Source organism: Kogia breviceps, chromosome 8, assembly GCF_026419965.1.
Source record: "Kogia breviceps isolate mKogBre1 chromosome 8, mKogBre1 haplotype 1, whole genome shotgun sequence".
Taxonomy (NCBI): Eukaryota; Metazoa; Chordata; class Mammalia; order Artiodactyla; family Physeteridae; genus Kogia; species Kogia breviceps.
The window spans coordinates 117,523,395-117,544,200 of NC_081317.1; the positions used below are offsets into that span (position 1 = coordinate 117,523,395).

Genomic DNA, 20,806 nt, shown 5'->3' on the forward strand with positions numbered 1-20,806 from the left:
CCATTCCTCAGCATATATCTGCAGAAAACCATAATTCAAAGATACACCACTGGGCTTCCCTGGTGGCGCAGTGGTTGAGAATCCGCCTGCCGATGCAGGGGACACGGGTTCGTGCCCCGGTCCGGGAGGATCCCACATGCCGCGGAGCGGCTGGGCCCGTGAGCCATGGCCGCTGAGCCTGCGCGTCCGGAGCCTGTGCTTGTGCTTCGCAACGGGAGAGGCCACAACAGCGAGAGGCCCGCATATCACAAAAAAAAAAAAAAAAAAAAAAAAAAAAAAGATACACCACTATATTTTAAAATTTAGTTGACATGGATCAATTCCTTGACAGACACAAATTACCAGAATAAACTCAAGGAGAATTTCAAACTCAGTCGAAATTTCCTTATATTTATTTTGAAAAACTGGATTCACAATTAACCCACACTCTTAATCTCTAGACCCAGGTGAAATCACTTGATAAAATCTATGAAACATTTAAGGTGGAAGTAATTTAAGGTGGAAGTAAAATCAACTCTACACAAAATCTTGTAGAAAGCAGCGGATGAAACAAGACTTCTCAATTTATTTTATGTGACTAGTGCTGTCCTAATACAAAAAGAACCCACCCCAAAACAAACAAACAAAAAACAAAAAATTAAATCCAGCGCAGTGCCTTGAAGGTTTAAATGCAAACAGACCAATGGAATAGACTTTTATGTAGAGAGTAAAGGGTCCTGGCAGCTGATGGAAAGATAGAAACGTTAGAATTATCATCACTTTTGCGAGCCTTCCTCTGACCCTCGGGGAAGCTGATTATTTCTTTGCCACCGCAGCTCCACCCTCGCACTTATTACACTAGATTTAATGACCATATTATATGCATTTATGTCCCCCCAACGTCTATCAGACACGGACTTTCTCACAAATGTCCCCAAATCCATCATCTCGCTCTGGCACAGTGCTGAGTACTCAAAAGTGCAGAGTACGTGGTATATAATATATAAATGAATGTGTGAACAAGTGCGAGAATAAAGGAATAAATGTGGGAGGAGAAAGCCCTGAATTTACTGATTAAACGTAAAAGATAAAGGCAATGGCTTGGGCACCGCAAAATCTTCCATTTGATCTTTAGTCACTTTTTGGGTCCGTATCCCTCCCAAATATTCATAACAGCATCTTCCCTTATTTCACCTGTGATCGCTTTGGGCTCTGACCCTGAACATCTGTGCGGTTTCCACTGCTGATAGGGATCAGCGCGGCCGCTAGATGGCGCGGGGGAGCTGTGCTTTGGAGCGCAGGTGTGCGTGCGTGCGTGCGTCTGTGCGTGTGCGCATGCGTATGCGTGCGTGCGCGCGCGTGCGTACATGGCTCTAGCAAACTGATTTCATAAGGCGTCAAGGAAGTCAGAGAATTTTGGTGGAACGGGCAGTGCCAGGCGTCATCCCAACCGGTCGCTTTCAGGCCTAGGGGTGGTGCTGGCCGAGCATCAGCTGTGAGGTGACAGGTAGGTGCCCTTATGTGTCTGCTTCCCATCTGTACAGTGAGAATTCTAACAGCACCCACCTCATAGCACTGGCCTTAACAGAAAATATTTAACTCAGGTGGAATTTTAAAAATATTTTCTGGGAGGTATGAGGCACTCAAAATGTACCCCCCCCCCCCAAATATTAGGTAATTTGCTGCAGATTAAAAATGGCTGATACTAGCTGTTTCCTCTCTCCCCTCTTTCTGTCTCTTTCTCTCTCTGCACCCCAGAAGTTTGCCTATTACACTGCATTTCTCACACGTTACCAATATTCATTGTCAGTAAATTCTATGGTCTCTTAACTTACATCCAGAAACTGGCGATTTTGTCCCACTTTTACCGCCATAATCCTGGCTTCGGCACTGTCATGGCTCCTTACGTCAGTGCAACAGCCACCGAGTGAGTCCCCTTCTGCCCTTACACCCGTCCTCCCCACACACACTTGACAGGTGCTCCTGGAAAAATGCCGATCAGTTAGTCACTCTGCAGAAACACCCTTTCCCACTCCAAACTCCAGGATGAGTTCCAGCCACTTCTGTGCAGCTGAGCTCAGGATAAGCAAACATGTAGGTGTTTTATGCGATGGTCACCAAGGCACACGATGTCCCCTTGGCCAATCTGTGCCCTCACTTCCTGCCACTCCTCTCCCTGCTCCCGAACCCCCTCCACCCCCTGGGCTTCTGGTGGCTCCTGGCACAGCAAACCTGCCCCCTCAGGGCCTTTGCTTTCTCCTCCATGTAGCTTGAATGTTCCTTCTCTAGCCCAGCACATCGCTCGCCCCTCGGACTTCTTCACAGAGCCTGCCATCGTCAGGCTATTTACAATTACAGTAAGTCCTCTACATACGAACGTTCACCTTGTGAACTTTCAAAGATGCGAACGTGCCCAGAGAAAGGATGAAGAGAGACAAGAGGAAGAAGTAACTGAAGAACCAAAGAGAATTCACGACGCAAGAAAAGGCAAGGGGATTTCCTTTATTTGAGGAGGCACTGTGAGTTTTTGAGGCACAGGACCCGAACGGTACCCGAAGGTTGCAGCAGCCGTTCAGAATGCAAACCAGTGCTACCGTGTCATCTATGATGAGAAAAAAAGAGCTACTACCCAGACATCACTGGATCGTTTTTTCAAGAGGGTAGATACAATTGAATCCAGCAAGGACCCAGAACCTGTGCCAGCCATGTCAAGTGTGAGTGACACTGCAGCTGGCCCTCCGTCTCCTATGGCCGACGATCCTTCAGCTCTACCATCGCCCACCTCCTCTCCCCTCCTACGGTCATTAACTTTTCTTGCCTGTTCACTCGATGCCAGCCCCTGTGTGCCAGCTGTTGTACTGGACTGCTGTACTTTTCAAGGCACTGTACTGTAAGATTAAAAAGCGGTTCTCTATTTTTTGTGTTTCTTTGTTTTTTATGTATTCTTTGTGTGAAGAGTACTATAAACCTATGACAGTACATAGTATATAGCCGACTGTGTCACTGGGGTACCTAGGCTAACCTTGATGGACTTAGGAACAAATTGGACTTGCGAATGCACTCTGGGAACGGAACTCGTTCGCACGTGGGGGACTTACTGTGCACTTGGCCTGCCAACACTCCCTGTCCTTCTCACCAGGCTTCTTCTTTTCTCCAGAGCACTAGTCTCTTCTAACAGGACACGTTTCACTAATTTTTCTCTGTCTCACCAGGTAAAGACCCTGGCAGGGCTTTTGGTCTGTTTTATTCATGGCAGTTTCTCCAGCCATAGCACAGTGCCGGCTACACAGCATTGGTATAAAATAATGAACAAATGGGTCCACTCGTATTTCCTCAGTTGTTTGTTTGGAGGCATTGGCTGCTCAAGCAACGGTCCCCATCTGCACGCACTTTGATTTCATGGAGGGGCTGGAACTCAGGAATTACAGTGCCGTTGCACTGCAAATGGGCAAAGAGCGCTACAGTGGTTTTTCAGGACATCAGAAGAACATATCACTTTCATTTGCGAAGATACATATTGAATAATATGTTTAAGTAGCTAAACTTTGCAAGTTCAAAGAGGAGCCTTCAAACACCTTCTCTAGTTAGAGTCTTAAATTCTCTCTGGGAGGGATAGAAATAGCTTTGACGATGCAACCTTTGGAGCGTGCTTTTCCCCAGCCGGACTGCCTCTGCCTTCTTGTTTGCCCTAAAGGGACGCTATGGACCTCACAGCTTGGCCCTGCATTAGACTAATGAGTACGTGCTGTTCAGACCGAGCTCTGAGCTCCTGGGGGCTGCAGGTGGGCCATGCCGCGGCAATTCCAACAGCTCCATTTAAACTGAAAGTAACATGGCGGTTCCTTTTCCTTTCTTCTTTTTACCTTTATCTAATAGTGTGCACTCAGGGGCAAGACATAGAAGGACGACTAGCACTCTGTTTGTCTGAATATGCTCAGGGGAGTAGTTTGATATGCTTTTAACTTCTGCCTTTTCTATTATCATAAAAAAATACTTGCTGTTGAAACACTGTGATGTAGGCCCGTACAAAGTGTAACTTAGAAGTTGTCTTCAATCTATACCCACTGATATTCATTGTGTAAATTCTTGGGCAATTTTATATTATATTATAAAAACACTTGTGCAAGCTGCTTTGTCACTGTGCAGTGGTAAATAAATTTTTAAAAAATTTATTTATATTGAAGTATATAGTTGATTTATTATATTGTGTTAGTTTCAAGTATACAGCAAAGTGATTCAGTTATAGGTTACTACAGGATGTTGAGTATAGTTCCCTGTGCTATACAGTAAACCCTTGTTGTTTATTTTATATATTCAGTGTGTATCTGTTAATCTCAAACTCCTAATTTATCCCTTTCCCCCACTCCCTTTGGTAACCATAAGTTTGTTTTCTATTCTGTGAGTCTGTTTCTGTTTTCTATATAGATTCATTTGTGTTATTTTTTAGATTCCACATGTAAGTGATATCATATGACATTTGTCTTTCTCTGTCTGTCTTACTTCACTTAGTATGGTCATCTCTAGGTCCATCCATGTTGCTGCAAATGACATTATTTCATTCTTTTTTATGGCTGAGTAATATTCCATTGTATATATGTACTACATCTTCTTTATCCATTCATCTGTTATTGGACATTTAGGTTATTTCCATGTCCTGGCTATTGTAAACAGTGCTGCAATGAACATTGGGGTGCATGTATCTTTTCAAATTAAAGTTTTCATGTTTTCCAGATATATGCCCAGGAATGGGATTGCAGGATTATATGGTAACTCTATTTTTAGTTTTTTGAGGAGCCTCCATACTGTTTTCCATAGTGGTGGCAACAATTTACATTCCCTTTTCTCCACACTCTCTCCAGCATTTGTTATTTGTAGATTTTTATTGATGGCTCTTCTGACTGGTGTGTGGTGATACCTCATTGTGTTTTTTATTTGCATTTCTCTAATAATTAGTGATGTTGAGCATCTTTTCATATTCATATTGGCCATTTGTATGTCTTCTTTTGAGAAATGTTTATTTAGGTATTCTGCCTATTTTTTGATTGGGTTGGTTTTTTTTTTTTTTGATATTGAGCTCTATGACCTGTTTGTGTATTTTGGAAATTAAGCCCTTGTCTGTTGCATCATTTGCAAATATTTTCTCCCAGTCCATAGGTTGTCTTTTAGTTTTGTTTGTGATTTCCTTTGCTGCACAAAAGCTTTTAAGTTTGATTAGGTCCCATTTGTTTATTTTTGCTTTTATTTCTTTGCCTTGGGAGACTGATCTAAGAAAATATTTCTAGGATTTATGTCAGAGAATATTTTGCCTATGTTCTCTTCTAGGAGTTTTATGGTACCATGTCTTATATATAAGCTTTATGCCATTTGGAGTTTATTTTTATGTATGGTGTGAGGGAGTGTTCTAACTTCATTGATTTACATGTAGCTGTCCAGCTTTACCAACACCACTTGTTAAAGAGACTGTCTTTTCTCCACTATGTATTCTTGCCTCCTTTGTTGAAGATTAATTGACTGTAGGTGTGTGGATTTATTTTTGGGCTCTCTCTTCTGTTCCATTGATTCATGTATCTGTTTATGTGCCAATATCACACTGTTTTGATTACTGTAGCTTTGTAGTATTGTTCAAAGTCTGGGAGGGTTATGCCTCCAGTTTTGTTCTTTTTTCTTAGGATTGCTTTGGCAATTCTGGGTCTTTTGTGGATCCATATAAATTTTAAGATTATTTGTTCTAGTTCTGTGAAAAATGTCATGGGTAATTTGATAGGGATCACATTAAATAGGGATTGCTTTGGGGAGTATGGCCATTTTAACAATATAAATTCTTCCAAGAGCATGGGTTATCTTTCCATTTCTTTGAATCGTCTTCAGTTTTCTTTATCAACATTTTATAGTTCTCAACATATAGGTCTTTCACCTCCTTGGTTAGGTTTATGCCTAGGTATCTTCTTTATTTTGAAGCAATTTTAAATGGGATTGATTTTTAAATTTTCTCTTTCTGATATTTCATTGTTAGTTTAAAGAAATGCAGCAGATTTCTGTATGTTAATTTTGTATCCTGCTACTTTGCTGAATAGTTTTTGTGTGGGGTCTTTACAGTTTTCTATATATAGTATCATGTCACGTGCATATAATGACAATTTTACCTCTTCCTTTTGAATTTGGATACTTTTTATTTCTTTTTCTTGTCTGACTGCTGTGGCTAGGACTTCCAATATTATGTAGAATAGAAGTGGTGAGAGTGGGCATCTTTGTCTTGCTTCAGAATTTAGTGGGAAGGTTTTCAGCTTTTCACCACTGATTATTATGTTGGCTGTGGGTTTGTCATAAATGGCTTTTATCATCTTGAGACATGTTCCCTCTATACCCACTTTGGTGAGAGTTTTTATCACAAATGGATGTTTAATTTTATCAAATGCTTTTTCTGTGTCTATTGAGACTTTGTCCTTTCTTAATATAGTGCATCACATTGATAGATTTGTATATGTTGAACCATTGTTGTGACCTTGGAATAAGTCCTGCTTTTTATATGCTGTTGGATCTGGTTTGCTAATATTTTTTGAGGAATTTTTTGTCTATATTCATCAAAGATATTGGGCTGTAATTCTATTTTTTTGTAGTGACTTTGTCTGGTTTTGGTATCAGAGTGTTGGTGGCTTCATAGAATGACTTTGGGAGTGTTCCCTCCTCTTCAGTCTTTTGGAAGAGTTTGAGAAGGATAAGTTCTTTGTATGTTTGGTAGAATTCCCCAGAGAAGCCATCCAGTCCTGGACTTTTGTTTGCAGGGAGTTTTTTTTTTTTATTTTTTTAAATTGCAGATTCTATTTCACTTCTAGTATCAGTCTATTCAAATTATCTTTTTTTATTGGCTCAATTTTGGCAGGTTGTATGTTTTTAGAAACTTGCCTATTTCTTCTAGGTTGTCCAATTTGTTGGTATATAACTGTTCAAAGTATTTTCTTATAATTTTTTTTTGTATTTCTGTGGTATCAGTTGATATTTCTCCCTTTCATTTCTTATTTTGTTTATTTGGGTTCTCTCTCTTTTCTTCTTGGTGAGTCTGACTAGAGGTTTGTTGATTTTTTTTTTTTTTAATCCTTTCAGAAAACCAGCTCTTGGTTTTACTGATTTTTTTTTCTATAGATTATCTCTATTTCCTCTCTGATATTTAATATTTCATTCCTTTTGCTAACTTTGGGTTTTGTTTTTTCTTCTTCTTCTAGTTCTTTTAGGTGGTAGGTTAAGTTGTTAATTTAAGATTTTTCTTGTTTCTTGAGGAAGGCCTGTATCACTGTGAACTTCTGTCTTGTAACTGCCTTTGCTGCATCCCATAGATTTTGTAAGTCTGTGTTTTCATTGCCATTTGTCTCGAGGTATTTTCTGATTTCCTCTTTGATTTCATCATTGACCCATTGGTTTTTCAGTAGCATGTTGTTTAGTCTCCATGTGTTATTTTCCCCATTCTTTCTGTGGTTGATTTCTAGTTTTATGTCATTGTGGTCAGAAAAGAGACTTGAAATAATTTCTATCCTCTTAAATTTCTTGAGGCTTGTTTTGTTCCTAGTATGTGATGTATACTAGAGAATGTGTATTCTGGTATTTTTTTGGATGTAGTGTCCTGTAGATGTCAGTTAAGTTAAACTGTTCCATTGTGTCATTTAGGGTCTCTGTTGCTTTATTGATTTTCTGTCTGGAAGAACTGTCCATTGATGTCAGTGGGGTGTTAAAGTCTCCTACTATATTGTATTTTTGTCGGTTTCTCCCTTCATATCTGTTAGCATTTGTTTTATGTATTTAGGTGCTCCTATATTGGGTGCATATATGTTAATGAGTGGAATATCCTCTTTTTGTATTGATCCTCTTATCGTTATATAGTGTCCTTCTTTGTCTTTCTTTATGGCCTTTCTTTTAAAGTCTGTTTTGTCTGACATGAATATAGCTACCACTGCTTTCTTGTCATTTCCATTTGCATGAAATATCTTTTCCATCCCCTCACTTGTAATCTGTGTGACTTGTGCCCTAAATTGAGTCCTTGTAGGCAGCATATTGTAGGTTCTTGTTTTTATCCAATCTGCTACTCTGTGTCTTTTTAACAGAACATTTAGTCTATGGAGATTTAAAGTAATTTTTGATAAGTATGTATTTGCCATTTCAAACCTGTTTTCCAGTTGATTTTGTATTTCTTTTTTGTTCCTTTCTTTTTGTTTTTTCTTTTGCGATTTGATGGTTTTCTTTTGTATTATGCTTGAGTTCCTTTCTTTTTGGTTTTTGTGAATCTCTTGTATATTTTTGATTTGTAATTACCCTGATTTTCAAGTATGTTAACTCTTAACCATATCTACTTGCTTTAGACTGATAGTCATATAAGCTCAAACACATTCTAAAAGATCTACATTTTCTTACTCGCCTTCCCATATTTTGTAATTTTGACATCCTATTTTTATCTTCATGTTTATTCTTTTGCTGTTAACTGTAGTTACAATAACTTTTACAAAAATTTTTGATTGTTTTTAATCTATGTATTGGCCTATTTAAGTGATTTTTCAGTCCTTTTATATATTTGCCTTTCCTGTTAATGTTTTTCCCTTTCTTATAGCTTGTTGCTTCTTTTCTATTTTGAGAAAACCTTGCAATATTTCTTTTAGGATAGATTTAACATTGCTATATTCTTTTAGCTTTTTCTTGTCTGAGAAATTCTTTATCTTTCCTTCTATTCTAAATGATAATCATGCTGGCTAGAGTATCCAAGTTTGCAGATTTTTCCCTTTCAGGACTTTGAATATATATTGCCACTCCCTTGGCATGCAAAGTTTCTGCAGAGAAGTCAGCTGATAGCCTTATGGGAGTTCCCTTGTATATGACTCTGTTTTTCTTTTGCTGCCTTTAGAATCCTCTCTTTGTCTCTCACTTTTGCCATTTCAATTATGATATTCCTTGGTGTGAGTCTTTTTGCATTCATCTTGTTTGGGACCCTCTGTGCTTCCTGTTCCTGGTATCTATTTCCTTCTTTAGGTTTGGGAAGTTTTTAGCCATAATTTCTTCAAATACATTTTCAATCCCCTTTCTTCTTTTTTCTCCTTCTGGGATCCCTATTTAACGTAAATTGGCACACTTTATATTATCCCATAGATCTCGTATGTTGCTTTTTTTAATTTGTCTTTTTGTCTGCTGTTCTGATTGGGTGATTTCCATTATTCTATCTTCCAGATCACTTATTTGTTCTTCTGCATTATTTAGTCTGCTATTCATTGCTTTTAGCTGAGTTTTTGTCTCAGCAATTGAGCTGTCTAATTTTGATTGGCTCCTCTTTCTAGTTTCTAGTTGCTTGTTACAGTGATCTGCATTTCTATCGAAATTTTTCATAATTCCTTTAGCATTTTTATTACCTCCTTTTTGAACTTGGGAGATGTTAGACAGAAGTCAAGTATATAATAATAGGTATTTATGGAACATGCCTATAATTGTACCTTACTCAGTAGCTAAGAAAATAATTCCCTCTAATCTTGATTATTCACATTAATAAAAATATAAGAATATCAATGATTAACATACAAGAAATCTATAAACTCTCCCGCAGAAAGGGAAAGCTAGCAGAAGACACACCTTGTCCAGGTGGAAGAAATCATTCTGAACGTGAACAGTGGGGGATGTCAAGAAGCCCTCACCAAGGTCAGGCAGGGTGACCTGGGGCAGCCAGAGCAGGGAATGAGGGAAAAGGGAAATTTAGGCAATTTCTGAATGTTCTTTTTAACTATTGGATTCTAAAGTGATGTTTTTCTTTTTCCTCCTTTTTTTTTTTTTAGAGGCAGAGTGGAATTCTATAAACGCAGTGCCTGTTCTGTGTCACGCCCAGGCAGGACTCTGGAGGGAAGGATGGCGGCCAGTAACCTGGTCCCTGATTTCCAGGAGGTGATGGTCGAGGGGTCAGGAGGTAAGTAAACCCCAACACCTCGGGGGGAGGAGGACAGCATGACCACCTGACCTGGGAGCCTGCAGGAGAGGATGGGGTGCAATGGTGTCAGCGGTCAGGGATGCGTGTCTAGGGTGGCCTGGCTCTGCAGGTCCGGGCCCTGGAGTACACGGAGCGCCAGGCGGGTCGCGCAGCCCGCTGTCAGTTTGCGGACCGCAGGGCCTGCCTTTGACGTGGTGGACGAAGCAGGAGGTGGTGAGCCGGCTTGAGGTGTGGAGCAGAGAGGGGCTGGGGGACTCGGTGAGCCTGTGGGCAGGTGGGTTGCACTCGGTGCCCAGATGGGTATTTGTGAGGGGAATTGAGATTAATGCTCAGGGATTAAAGCAGGAAAGTGGAGTTTTAGATTTGAACTCTTTCTGGCTTCAGTTTGGGGGGTACCCAGGGGAAGGGCTGGGGGGCAGCAGCTCTGGGGGTGAGAGGCATTTCCACAGCCATCTGGGTACCACATGGTGAAGGCCCAAATCAGGACAGTGTGATCCAGGGACACGCGACAGGAAAAGTGACTATGAGACCCGGTAACTGATGTCGGATGGGGCATTTCAGAGCAGAGAGGCCCCTATCAGCTCATCTAAGGGTCCCCAAGTTCCCCGGTGCCCAGGGACCTCAGCACAGGGGTCTGACCACCCTGAGGCCTTGGGCGTGTGGTGAGTGCTCTACCCTGGAGGGTCTGTCGTTTGATGAGTTGTAAGCTCCTCATTTCTCAATTATTTTAATCTGTTTTAGGGTAAGTTTGTAGAGTGATAAAGCAATGCTGTTACCTAAGTTAACCTGACCTGTGAAAAGCACAGATGTATGCAAAGTTTTGGGTTAAAAATTTGCTGAAAAATGACCTCTCTTATGGCAGTATGCATATTAAAACAATATTGGATTACTAATGCTGCAACTTGTATAGCTTTTACATTCTCTTCCAAAAGAAAATTAGCATTGGTGTCATAGGAACATAAGAAAAGTAAGTTTTACCTGGAAAAAAAGCTAAACTGGTTTCCAACTACGGCTTAATTCAGCTAATTTCATGAGTAGTGGTGGCTTTTTGGACTCGTCATTCATTCTAAAGCAGAGGTATACCTTTGTTTTGCGTACTGTAGCTGTTGAGACTGGGGTTTGGAGATTAAGTTTTTAAGGACTGACGTTACAGAAAAAGATTTATGATGATGTTTCATCGATAATGCTCAGTTGACAAAGAAATTGCTATTCCAGGTCCTTTTGGCCTGAAGAGTTTTTGTTCTGAATCTGTGGTTTAAATGCATAACAAAAGAAAGCTTTAATGGCACTTGCTTTGAAATTGGGTGTGATTACTTTAAAGCACTGTGGGTAGTTTTATTGCCTGAAACTATTTTTAAGAGCCATCCTTTTCTAATGGGCTCTAACTGCAGCTGTGGGAAGAAAAGCTAGTGGGGAGTTTTCTTGGGTTGAGAGGTGGGTGAGGACCTCTGGAGAAACGCAGGAAAAGATCTTATTTTGGGGCATCAGCCCCTTGTGCGCCTTCCCTAGAGCTTGACGCAGGGGTGTTTTTAGCCTAACTGGACCAACTGGTGGTGTCGGGCTCTCAGAAATTTTACTTTATGAAGCTGAACAAGTTCTGAGAAAGGGCTGGTGGGATCACAGGCACATTTGATGTGTCTCTTTCCTACATTCTGTGCAACACATTTGGGGCAGAAGAACTGTTTCTGATGTTTGGTGAAGTCAGAAGCCTTTGTAATCGGAGGCTGAAACGGGTAGCAGTACCAGTTCTGAGGCTTCTCAGGAATTTCCTTGGAAGGGGGTGGGGATGGAGGCACTCACCCGGCCAAAGGTGCTCAGGTAGGCCTCAGCGATCACCAGCCTCTGGGCGTTGCAGCGCTGGGTCAGGATGTCGATCAGCAGGTCCTTGTCACAGCCTGGAAAAGAGGCGTATTTGGAAAGTCGTGAGGCCGCTGCCCTGTAGGTAGGAAGAACTCAGTGTCCAGGGATCAAAGCGAGCATGCAAGCTTGTCCCCGTGGTGCTTCCAGCAGGCAGGGAACAATTCCAACTCAAATGGAAGTCACAGGGCAGCCCCTGACATGGCGAGGTACCTCCTGTCTCTCCTCTTGATGCTACAACTACAGATTTTTCTTTAGGATTCAATAAAAATACAGAGGAGTGAAGAATGTGGTCTTTCTTCCACCGCCCCTCCTACCCCACCGACAAAAGGCTTCCCTGAATGCCAAGCTGATTCCTGTTTGAATTGGCCACGTGTCTTTCTTACTGTACGGTTCGATATGACTTACAACAAATGTACATTAAGACAAAAGTAACTGCTGTGGTCCTGATGTCAGCAGGTGAGAGGATACCGGTCCTTGTCTTCTTTGGAGAAAGAATTGCACAAAGAGACCTTGTAAAGCAGGCACAGAGTTTATTGGAAGCACAGTATGTGCAAAGAGCAAAAAGAAGCAATTTATTTAGAGCAGAAGCAAAGCACAAATACACACCCAGAGAAGTGTGCAGGAGTCCTGAACGAGGAGAGGTGATTTAAATCGCTTAGATGGGACAGTTCTCCCAGGTCTCTGTTCTCCTCTGGCCAGTTATCTCCCTTCTTTTCCCACATCTGACGTGTCTCAGGGCCCTCCCGATATGTGTGCAAATCTTTTTGCCAAGATGGAGTCCAGCGCTGAGGCTAACGGGAGGTTTGACAACACATATTATGGGGTAGTGCCCCCTCCCTTTTTGACCCCCTGAGGAGCCTCTCTGTGCCTGTGTGCTTGGAGGGGTTTCCCTGACCTCAGGAGATGTGATAGATGTGGTCATCTCACCTCTTCAGCAGAGCTCAGCTCCTGCCATTAACTTTGTCCTTGGAGTGTCAGGGGAAAACAGAGCTCCAGTTTAGTCCACTTGACAAACCCCAGCTCCTCAGCCCAGAGGTGCAGACGCCAACAGAAGGAAGAGTCCTGGGGAAGGGGCTGTGAGAGGGGGGGGCCATGCCCCTGCCCAGGGGGCGGCCCCTCCCGATAACAGAGGCTCTGCTCCTGGGCTCTGAGGCCCCTGCTTCCTCCTGCACCAACGCATGAACCTGAAAAAATGTCTGAGTGCACAGCTGCTTCAGGGAAATTTAGCTGCAACGTTAGTGGTGGTAGAGTAACCAAGAAGGTGTTAGCATCCCCTCAGCCTGACCAAAATTCAGACAAACTTCTCCTGATTAGAAGCCCTTGACCTCTTTCCTTCCTTTCTTTCTTGCTTGCTTGCTTTTTCTTTCTTTCTTTCTTTTTCTTCCTTTCTTCCTTTCTTCCTTCCTTTCTTTCTTTCTCTCTCTCTCCTTCCTTTCTTTCTTTTTCTCTTTCTTTCTTTCTTCCTTTTCTTTTCTTTACTTTTCCTTCCTCCCTCCCTCCCTCCCTTCCTTCCTTTCATCCTTCCTTCCTTCCTGCTTTCTTTCTTTTTTTACTTAGAGCATTTACTTCAGAAAGCTTGCAGTTGTAAATTCTTTCTTTTCCCCTCAAGACATAAATCTTCTCCCAAACACCTGCCAGCTTTAATGCCCAGAAATGCCTTTCTCAAGGACTTGGGATGCATCCCTTTGAAATATAATTGCCAGGAAAGATAGAGCCACTGTCTCCCAGTCTCTGTGGCAGGCAGGACCCTAAGTACCAATGAGCAGTCTCAGAAGTCCTCATTGTGTTGACCAAGGCCCCCACCCCTGTGGCCTCTAGAACATCCCAGGGCTCAGACCCCGCCTGCCTTTTGCTTCAGAGGAGCTGAGTTCAGTCTCTCTCCTCTTTCATAAAGGCTTCCCTGCCTGTTGAATTCTGTGTGGTATACTTTTTCTTTGACAAATTATGGAGATGAGGAGAAAAACGAGTTGAGCGGTAGGATATTAAGCAGATCATCTTTTTGGAAGTTAAAGCCATCCTGGATGTGTTCAGATCATGGGAAAGTGATGAGCTGCATGTGAAAACATCCAGTGAATGAGGGCAAGGGGCTGGATATACACGATGACCATACCTGGAAGAACCCAAAGCGGGAGTGAGGAATTTATGCACGTGAGAGAAATGGTCTGGCAGCTGCAAAATGGAGGGAGGGAGGCAGAGGATCTGCTCCAGAGCCTGGGATTTCGGATTTGGGAGCAAAGGCAGCCTGTAGAGAAAGGCACAGAGCATCAGGTGCACGGGGCCCCAGGTTAAGCGCTGGAGCCAAGGGACGTTAGGTGTTTCTGAAGGGGTCTGCTGACTGTGTGATGAGCGGTCCAGATGAACGTATTTTTAATAATAAATAGAAGGTTTTTCAATCGGATCCATTGTTGATTTTGCTGTCATCACACTTTTGTAATTTTTGTAGCCTTTTGGTTTTTGTTGTGGTTCTGTTGGGATTATCCACAACGTACCTCTGAATTACTCTCCATTTTTCAAAGTTCATAGCAATTCTGGCTCCTTTATCCTTCTAGAGATATTTCAGAGTAATATCATATGGATCTCAAAAATATTATTGAAATTTCAATTAAAATAATTGTAAACTTACGAATCAATTTAGAGAAATTGTCTTTCTGTCTCTAACATGATGTATTTGTTGAATTATTTATGTGTTTTTCTTTTCTAAAAGACAGTAAAGCTTTGTAGAGTTTCTGCAAATACCAAGAAACTTGATTTTGTTGAAATTATTCATATTTGCATTTCTATTGATATTTCAAGCTATATTATTTTTGCTTTGTTTCTTAACACATAATTGCTTAATGGAGTAAATGATGTTGAATTTTAAGTTGACTTTGTATCCAGAAAAATTATTGAACTCTCATAATTTTTAATAGTGCTTTTGCTTGATTACCTTGGATTTTGAGATATATTAATAATGTCCTCTGCAAATTCAGAGAATTTTGATTTGTTTTTTAGAATCATCGTATCTATTTCTCTTTCTTGTCCTATTATATTAGGGGCAGGAATTTCTAGATAATTCCTGTCATATGGTTTAACAGAAAAATCTGACATGAACCATAGCAGTCTTATACTTTTTTATGATGTACAGTTGATTCTTGTTATTAGCGAAAGGTTTCTACAAAGTCACCGTGAGCATGAATTAGTAAATGCTGAACGACTGCTTCTAGGGGAAATATAGGAAAACTCAGCTGCTAGGAATAGAGGGAAACTCCCTCCACTTCTGTAAAGAAGGTCTACACACACCCTACAGCTCCCTTCATATTGGTGGTGAGTAAGGCCTGGGGCAGGTGAGGAGGCCTAGTCTAAATAGCACCCAGTGTTTCACAAAGATTCATTTTGTCTTGTATGCAGCTTTACCATGAGTTAAGCATATAGATTAAAAATAGTTCCCCTTGCCCAGGATCTCATAGGCATGATCTGGAAGTTATATATGTTAACTGAGACAAAATAAACACAGTTGTTCCAAGATTGTGTGGGTAGGGGAAGTAGCTTGTCACAGTTAGGACTTGGCAAGTGGACTGCACCGTTAGAGATTGTTACCTGAGAGGTACTGCTTTTCCTTGGTGAATTGTTATACAACTTAAGACAATTTTTGTTAAAACTACTCATTTCCATTTGCGTCAGAGAATATTTTTGCTTTCTGATTTTTCTATGTAAAACACGGTAGCCAAGTCAAAAACCAACAAGTTGGGACTACATTAAACTCAAAAGCTTCTGCAGAGCAAGAGAAACAATCAACAACGTGAAAAGGCGACCTACAGAATGGGAGAAAATATTTGCAAATCGTATACCTGATAAAGAGTTGATATCTGCAGTGTGTCAGGAACTCAGACAACTCAATATTTAAAATAATAATAATAATAATAATCTGATTGAAAAAATGGGCAAAGGACCTGAAGAGACATTTTTCCCAAGAAGATGTACAAATGGCCAGGAAGTACATGAAAAGATGCTCAACATCACTAATCATCAGGGAAATGCAAGTCAAAACCACAATGAGGCACCACCTTACACCTGTCAGAATGGCCATCATCTGAAAGACAAGAGATAAAAAGTGTTGGCCAGGATGTGGAGAAAAGGGAACCCTCCTGCACTGTTGGTGGCAATGTAAATTGGTGCAGCCACTATGAAAAACAGTATGGAGGTTCCTCAAAAAATTAAAAATAGAGCTACCATATGATCCAGTAGTTCCCCTCCTGGGTATTTATCCGTAGGAAATGAAATTGCTATCTTGAAGAGTTATCGCCACCCCCATGCTCATTACAGCATTATTCACAATCGCTGAGACATGGAAACCACCTAGGTGTCCATCAACAACGGAATGAATACAGAAAATACGATACACACACAATGGACTATTACTCAGCCACAAAAAGAAGGGAATCCTGCCATTTGTGAGAACATGGGTGAATCTTGAAGGCATTACACTAAGTGCAATAAGACAGAGAAATGCAGATACTGTAGGATTTCCCATGCATGGAATCCAAAATAGCTGAATTCATAGAAACAACCAGGGGCTGGGGGATGGAGGAAAGGGGGAGATGATGGTCCAAGTGTACAGACTTCCAGTTATAAGAGGAATAAGTTTTGGGGATCTGACGTCCGTCATGGTGACTACAGTTAACAATACTGTATTGCATACTTGAAAGTGGCTAAGAGAGTAGAGAGTAAATGTTCTCACCGTAACAATAATGACAAAAGTGGTAATTCTGTGATAAACTAACCTTATTGTGTTGACCATTTAGCAAAATATACGTCTATGAAATCATCACATGGTACACTTTAAACTTACACAATGTTATAGGTCATTTGTGGCTCAGCAAAGCCGGAAAAAACCCACAGTAGCCAAGGAAAACATTTCCAATTGTCGCTTTCGATTGCCCTTTGCCAGGGGCATCAGGATGGATAGACTTTGACAGCATCTTGAGCTGTGTTCTTGCTCTGTCATACTAGAGCGGAGGTGTGCCGTCAAACCCAAAACCTCCTGAAATTCTTCAGCCAAAACACTGACAAGCAAAAACCTACAAGGGTCAAAATGAATCCGAATTCTGACCCTGAAATTGCGATGACAGGAAAATTGAAACTGGCACAAAGAAAATTTTTCAGTGACTAGATAGCTGTGATTTATAGTTTTAAAGCAAAAATTATTCTCCTGAAGAAAAAGTTAATCCATAACTGTTTGTTACCCTGTCTCCAGATTTTTCTAGCGATGATTAATATTTTAAGAGGCCATAAGCATTGTGGACTCTTTTTTTTTTTTTTTTGTGGTATGCGGGCCTCGCTGTTGTGGCCTCTCCCGTTGCGGAGCACAGGCTCCGGACGCTCAGGCTCAGCGGCCATGGCTCACGGGCCCAGCCGCTCCGCGGCACGTGGGATCTTCCCGGACCGGGGCACGAACCCGTGTCCCCTGCATCGGCAGGCGGATTCTCAACCACTGCGCCACCAGGGAAGCCCTGTGGACTCTTAAAGTTGACTTTAGAGCATATTCAAAGTCCTTTATTGTTTTCCTCCAGGGTCCTGCTAGTGGACACACACACACACACACACACACACACACAGTATAGCTCGTGTAAAGACGACCTTGTCTTCAAAGCTGAGAGCTTGCTTTCCCATGAAAGGCTTTGTATGTTTCATGCAAAGCTTTCCTGTCTGTTGTCAGTGTTTATCTTCCTGCTCACCAGAAGTCTCCTTATGACAGGTTGGCTGTGTAGCAGCTCCATATCATATCTTAAAGAGTAAATCTTTTTTAGAAGAACTCAACAATTTCCTCCTTCTCTCTACATTTCTTTCCTAAACTCTAGTTCATTCACTGAACACGCACTTACAAGCACCTGACCCAGCCTCCCCGCCCTGGGAGCTCAGAGGCCAGTCAGCAGGTGACAGGGGTGGGCCGGGGGTGGGGGGCAGGGACAGGCCTGGTGGAGGTGGGGTCAGAGGCAGGACCGTGCAGAAGCAGGTGCCGGGCTTGGGATGATTGATGAGTTTGGAGGGCAAAGAAGGGTTCAAAGAGGAAGGCTCAATTGAAGGGATTCCTGAAGGAAGAGAGTTTGAATCCCAAGTAGATGGGAGAAGAGTATGGCCTTCCAGGCAGGGGGATTACTGGGCCAGTTTGCAGGGATGTGGAAGGCAGATCCCCTGGGGGAGCAGCAGGAAACCTGATTTGGCTGGACCTGGACGTCTCAAAGGAAACGGGCTAGAAAACAAACAAGGGCGACAAAAGGATGTTTATCCCAGATTAAGGTTTTTGGTTTGGAATTTCATTTAGTTGTTAGACATTTAAGAATCTAAGGCAAAAACATGTCAAGATCAGATCTGCAATTGCCAGAGGCAATTCTGTTGATCTTTTCTATTATTTTTTCTGGTTCTACTTTTTTGCCCAGCTTTTTGTTTGAATCTGTGTTTGCCTTCTGTTAGACATCAGCTGTTTACACCCATGTTACATCTTAAGACAAGGTAAAAGCACAGGAAAAACATGACCAAGAAAGGTGCTAGAAACCACCAGGCTTACCAAATCCCTGGAGCGCGCCCCCCAGCATTTGGGCGTCCATCATGGGGTTGAAACTGGGAGCGGGGAAGATGGTTCCCTGCACCTGGCGGGGAGAATCAGAGAGAAAGGGGTTGCAGTAACGCACACCAAAGATTTCAACATTTTTTTAGATAAATAAAAACAAAAGTATATTCTGTACGTTTGAATTACTCTAAGACATACACCCGGGTCTATTAAACAAATGTGTTAATTGTGTGTCAGTTGCAGAGACTTGATTGTGTTCTTTTTAGTCTATTGGCTCCTCCTGCATTGGCATCTGTTGTTCATCTAGGAAACTGAGAAACTAGAGCTCATAGTAGAAAAGTGGAAGAATCAAATACATTCATGTCTTCTTAGTAAACAGTGAGCATTTTCTTAGGAATTGGAGACTATTTTATAGAACCTGAAAAGAGGTGACTTGTGGGGACTGATCCCATTTAAATGAGTTTAAGGGGCAGTAGTTTACCACCACAGCTTTTTTTTTTTTTTTTTAAAACAATTCAGGGGCCCTGAAATGTATTAGAGAAAATTGAAACATTTGAATTTGGATTAGGGATTCCTGATGAAGATGGGGCAGAGATTGTTGGCAAAGCCTGCAGCTGCAGAGGAAGACGTGAACTCGTAACGATTCTGTTCAAGTTCTCCCTCATGCTCATAATAAAATGGCAGAAGACGTAGGTGCGGCTTTGAGTCGCTTATTTGGGACAGAGCCAGCAGGACTGGGCTCTGTAGGATGACACTCAGACCCCCAAAGAGTATTGAGAAGGGAAGCTCTCCCCTGTTTGTCGTGACTTTTCCCAGAAACATTGGGAAAAATGTCTTCCTCTAGAAAACGGGTCTCCAGGCCTTCAACAGGCAGGTTCACTGAGCTCTTTTGCAGAAGGTGAAGTTTTCCGGGGCCCATCGTCTAACAGCAGAAAATTAATTAATCGATGAGCAAAAGACTGGACCTAACTTCTAGTCCAAGAAATATGCATATACCAATGCCAAAATATTTATGAAAAGATTTTTGGGGGATTAAGAAAACTTCACTTGAGTTGAAACTAAGAATTCAATTCCATTTGTATTCCACTTGACTGATGTTAACAAACAGGAATCTGCCTGTTTGAAGTAGACTGGAAACCGTACAGTAATTGTAACATGGACATATTTTCGTACGTAGAAGTACAACCAAGTTAGTGAAACATTCTTCTTAAATCCTAGACGGACAGCCATATGTAATTAAAATATGAACACAGGGCTTCCCTGGCGGTGCAGTGGTTGAGAGTCCGCCTGCCGATGCGGGGGACGCGGGTTCGTGCCCCGGTCCGGGAAGATCCCACGTGCCGCGGAGCGGCTGGGCCCGTGAGCCGTGGCCGCTGAGCCTGCGCGTCCGGAGCCTGTGCTCCGCAACGGGAGAGGCCACAATAGTGAGAGGCCCGTGTAACGCAAAAACAAAAAGAACACAGTTTGCATCTTATGATGCCCATGCCTGTAATTCAGGAAATAGTTTTATGGTGTTTGTCATTCATGCCCATTTATATAACGTATTAAATCATTATGTTCATTTTATTCAATTATACTTCAGTTAAGCTCAAGTGAGCAACATTATTCCATGTAAGACACGTATTTAGTGTTCCTTCTACTTATTTTCTCATGGGGATGCTGACTTTGTCTTTTAATAGTCGTATTTTTCCAGTTCCGTTGGGATCTAATTGACATGTAACATTGTGCAGGTTTAAGGTGTACAATGTGACTTGATCCACGTGTACACTGTGGAGCGATCCCCACGGTACGCTGAGTTAGCACACCCCTCACCTTGCACGGCCCTTTCTTCTGATGACGACATTTGAGACCTACGCTCCTAGCAGCTTTCCTGTATACGAGACAGTGTCGAAAACTCGATATGATGAATTGGGAGATTGGGATTGACATATATACACTAATATGTATAAAATGGATACCTAATAAGAAAGTGCTGTATAAAAAAAAAAATAAAATTCAAAAAAAAAAAGAAGAAAACTGGAGTCACCGTGCTGTACGTGACACCCCAGGACTTGCTCACCTCAAAAGTGGGAGTTTGTACTTCTGACCGCCATCGTCCCTGACAGTCACCGTCTGTCAGGGACCGTTTTGACTGAAATGTCCAGTTAAGCTATGGAAACAGTTCAGTTACCAGTTTTAACTTTGTCCCCTGAATTAAACAATTATTTGAAAAAATTAATTGACTGATTAATTGCTTTGGGCCGTAAAACTTTTTTCCAGTGATTACAACATACCTGTAGGTACGTATTCCTCTATTTCCTTTGGACTGTTTTCCAGTATTTGTGCTCGGCCGCATTCTATGTGTCCTCACGCCCAGCACCGGCTCCCTGACGGCGTCAGTCTACACTGAGAGCTTCTTAAACTTCCCTACCACTCGCTGCCCTTTTATTTTTCAGTAGTATCTTACATTTTTCTATTTGATACAGTTCTTT

General features: G+C 41.7%; 1 protein-coding gene across 1 annotated transcript in view; it reads right to left on the minus strand.

The window, feature by feature from the left end:
* The window catches only part of ANXA10 (annexin A10), a 41,626-nt gene extending 21,198 nt beyond the window's left edge, over window positions 1–20,428 (minus strand). Inside the window, exons 1-3 of the mRNA XM_059070963.1 lie at window positions 20,423–20,428; window positions 18,333–18,414; window positions 11,729–11,823 (exon numbers count right to left, since the gene is read on the minus strand). Of these exons, the coding sequence (XP_058926946.1) occupies window positions 11,729–11,823; window positions 18,333–18,414; window positions 20,423–20,428 (183 nt within the window). The remainder of the gene's footprint in view (window positions 1–11,728; window positions 11,824–18,332; window positions 18,415–20,422) is intronic.
* Between the last annotated feature and the right edge of the window lie 378 nt (window positions 20,429–20,806).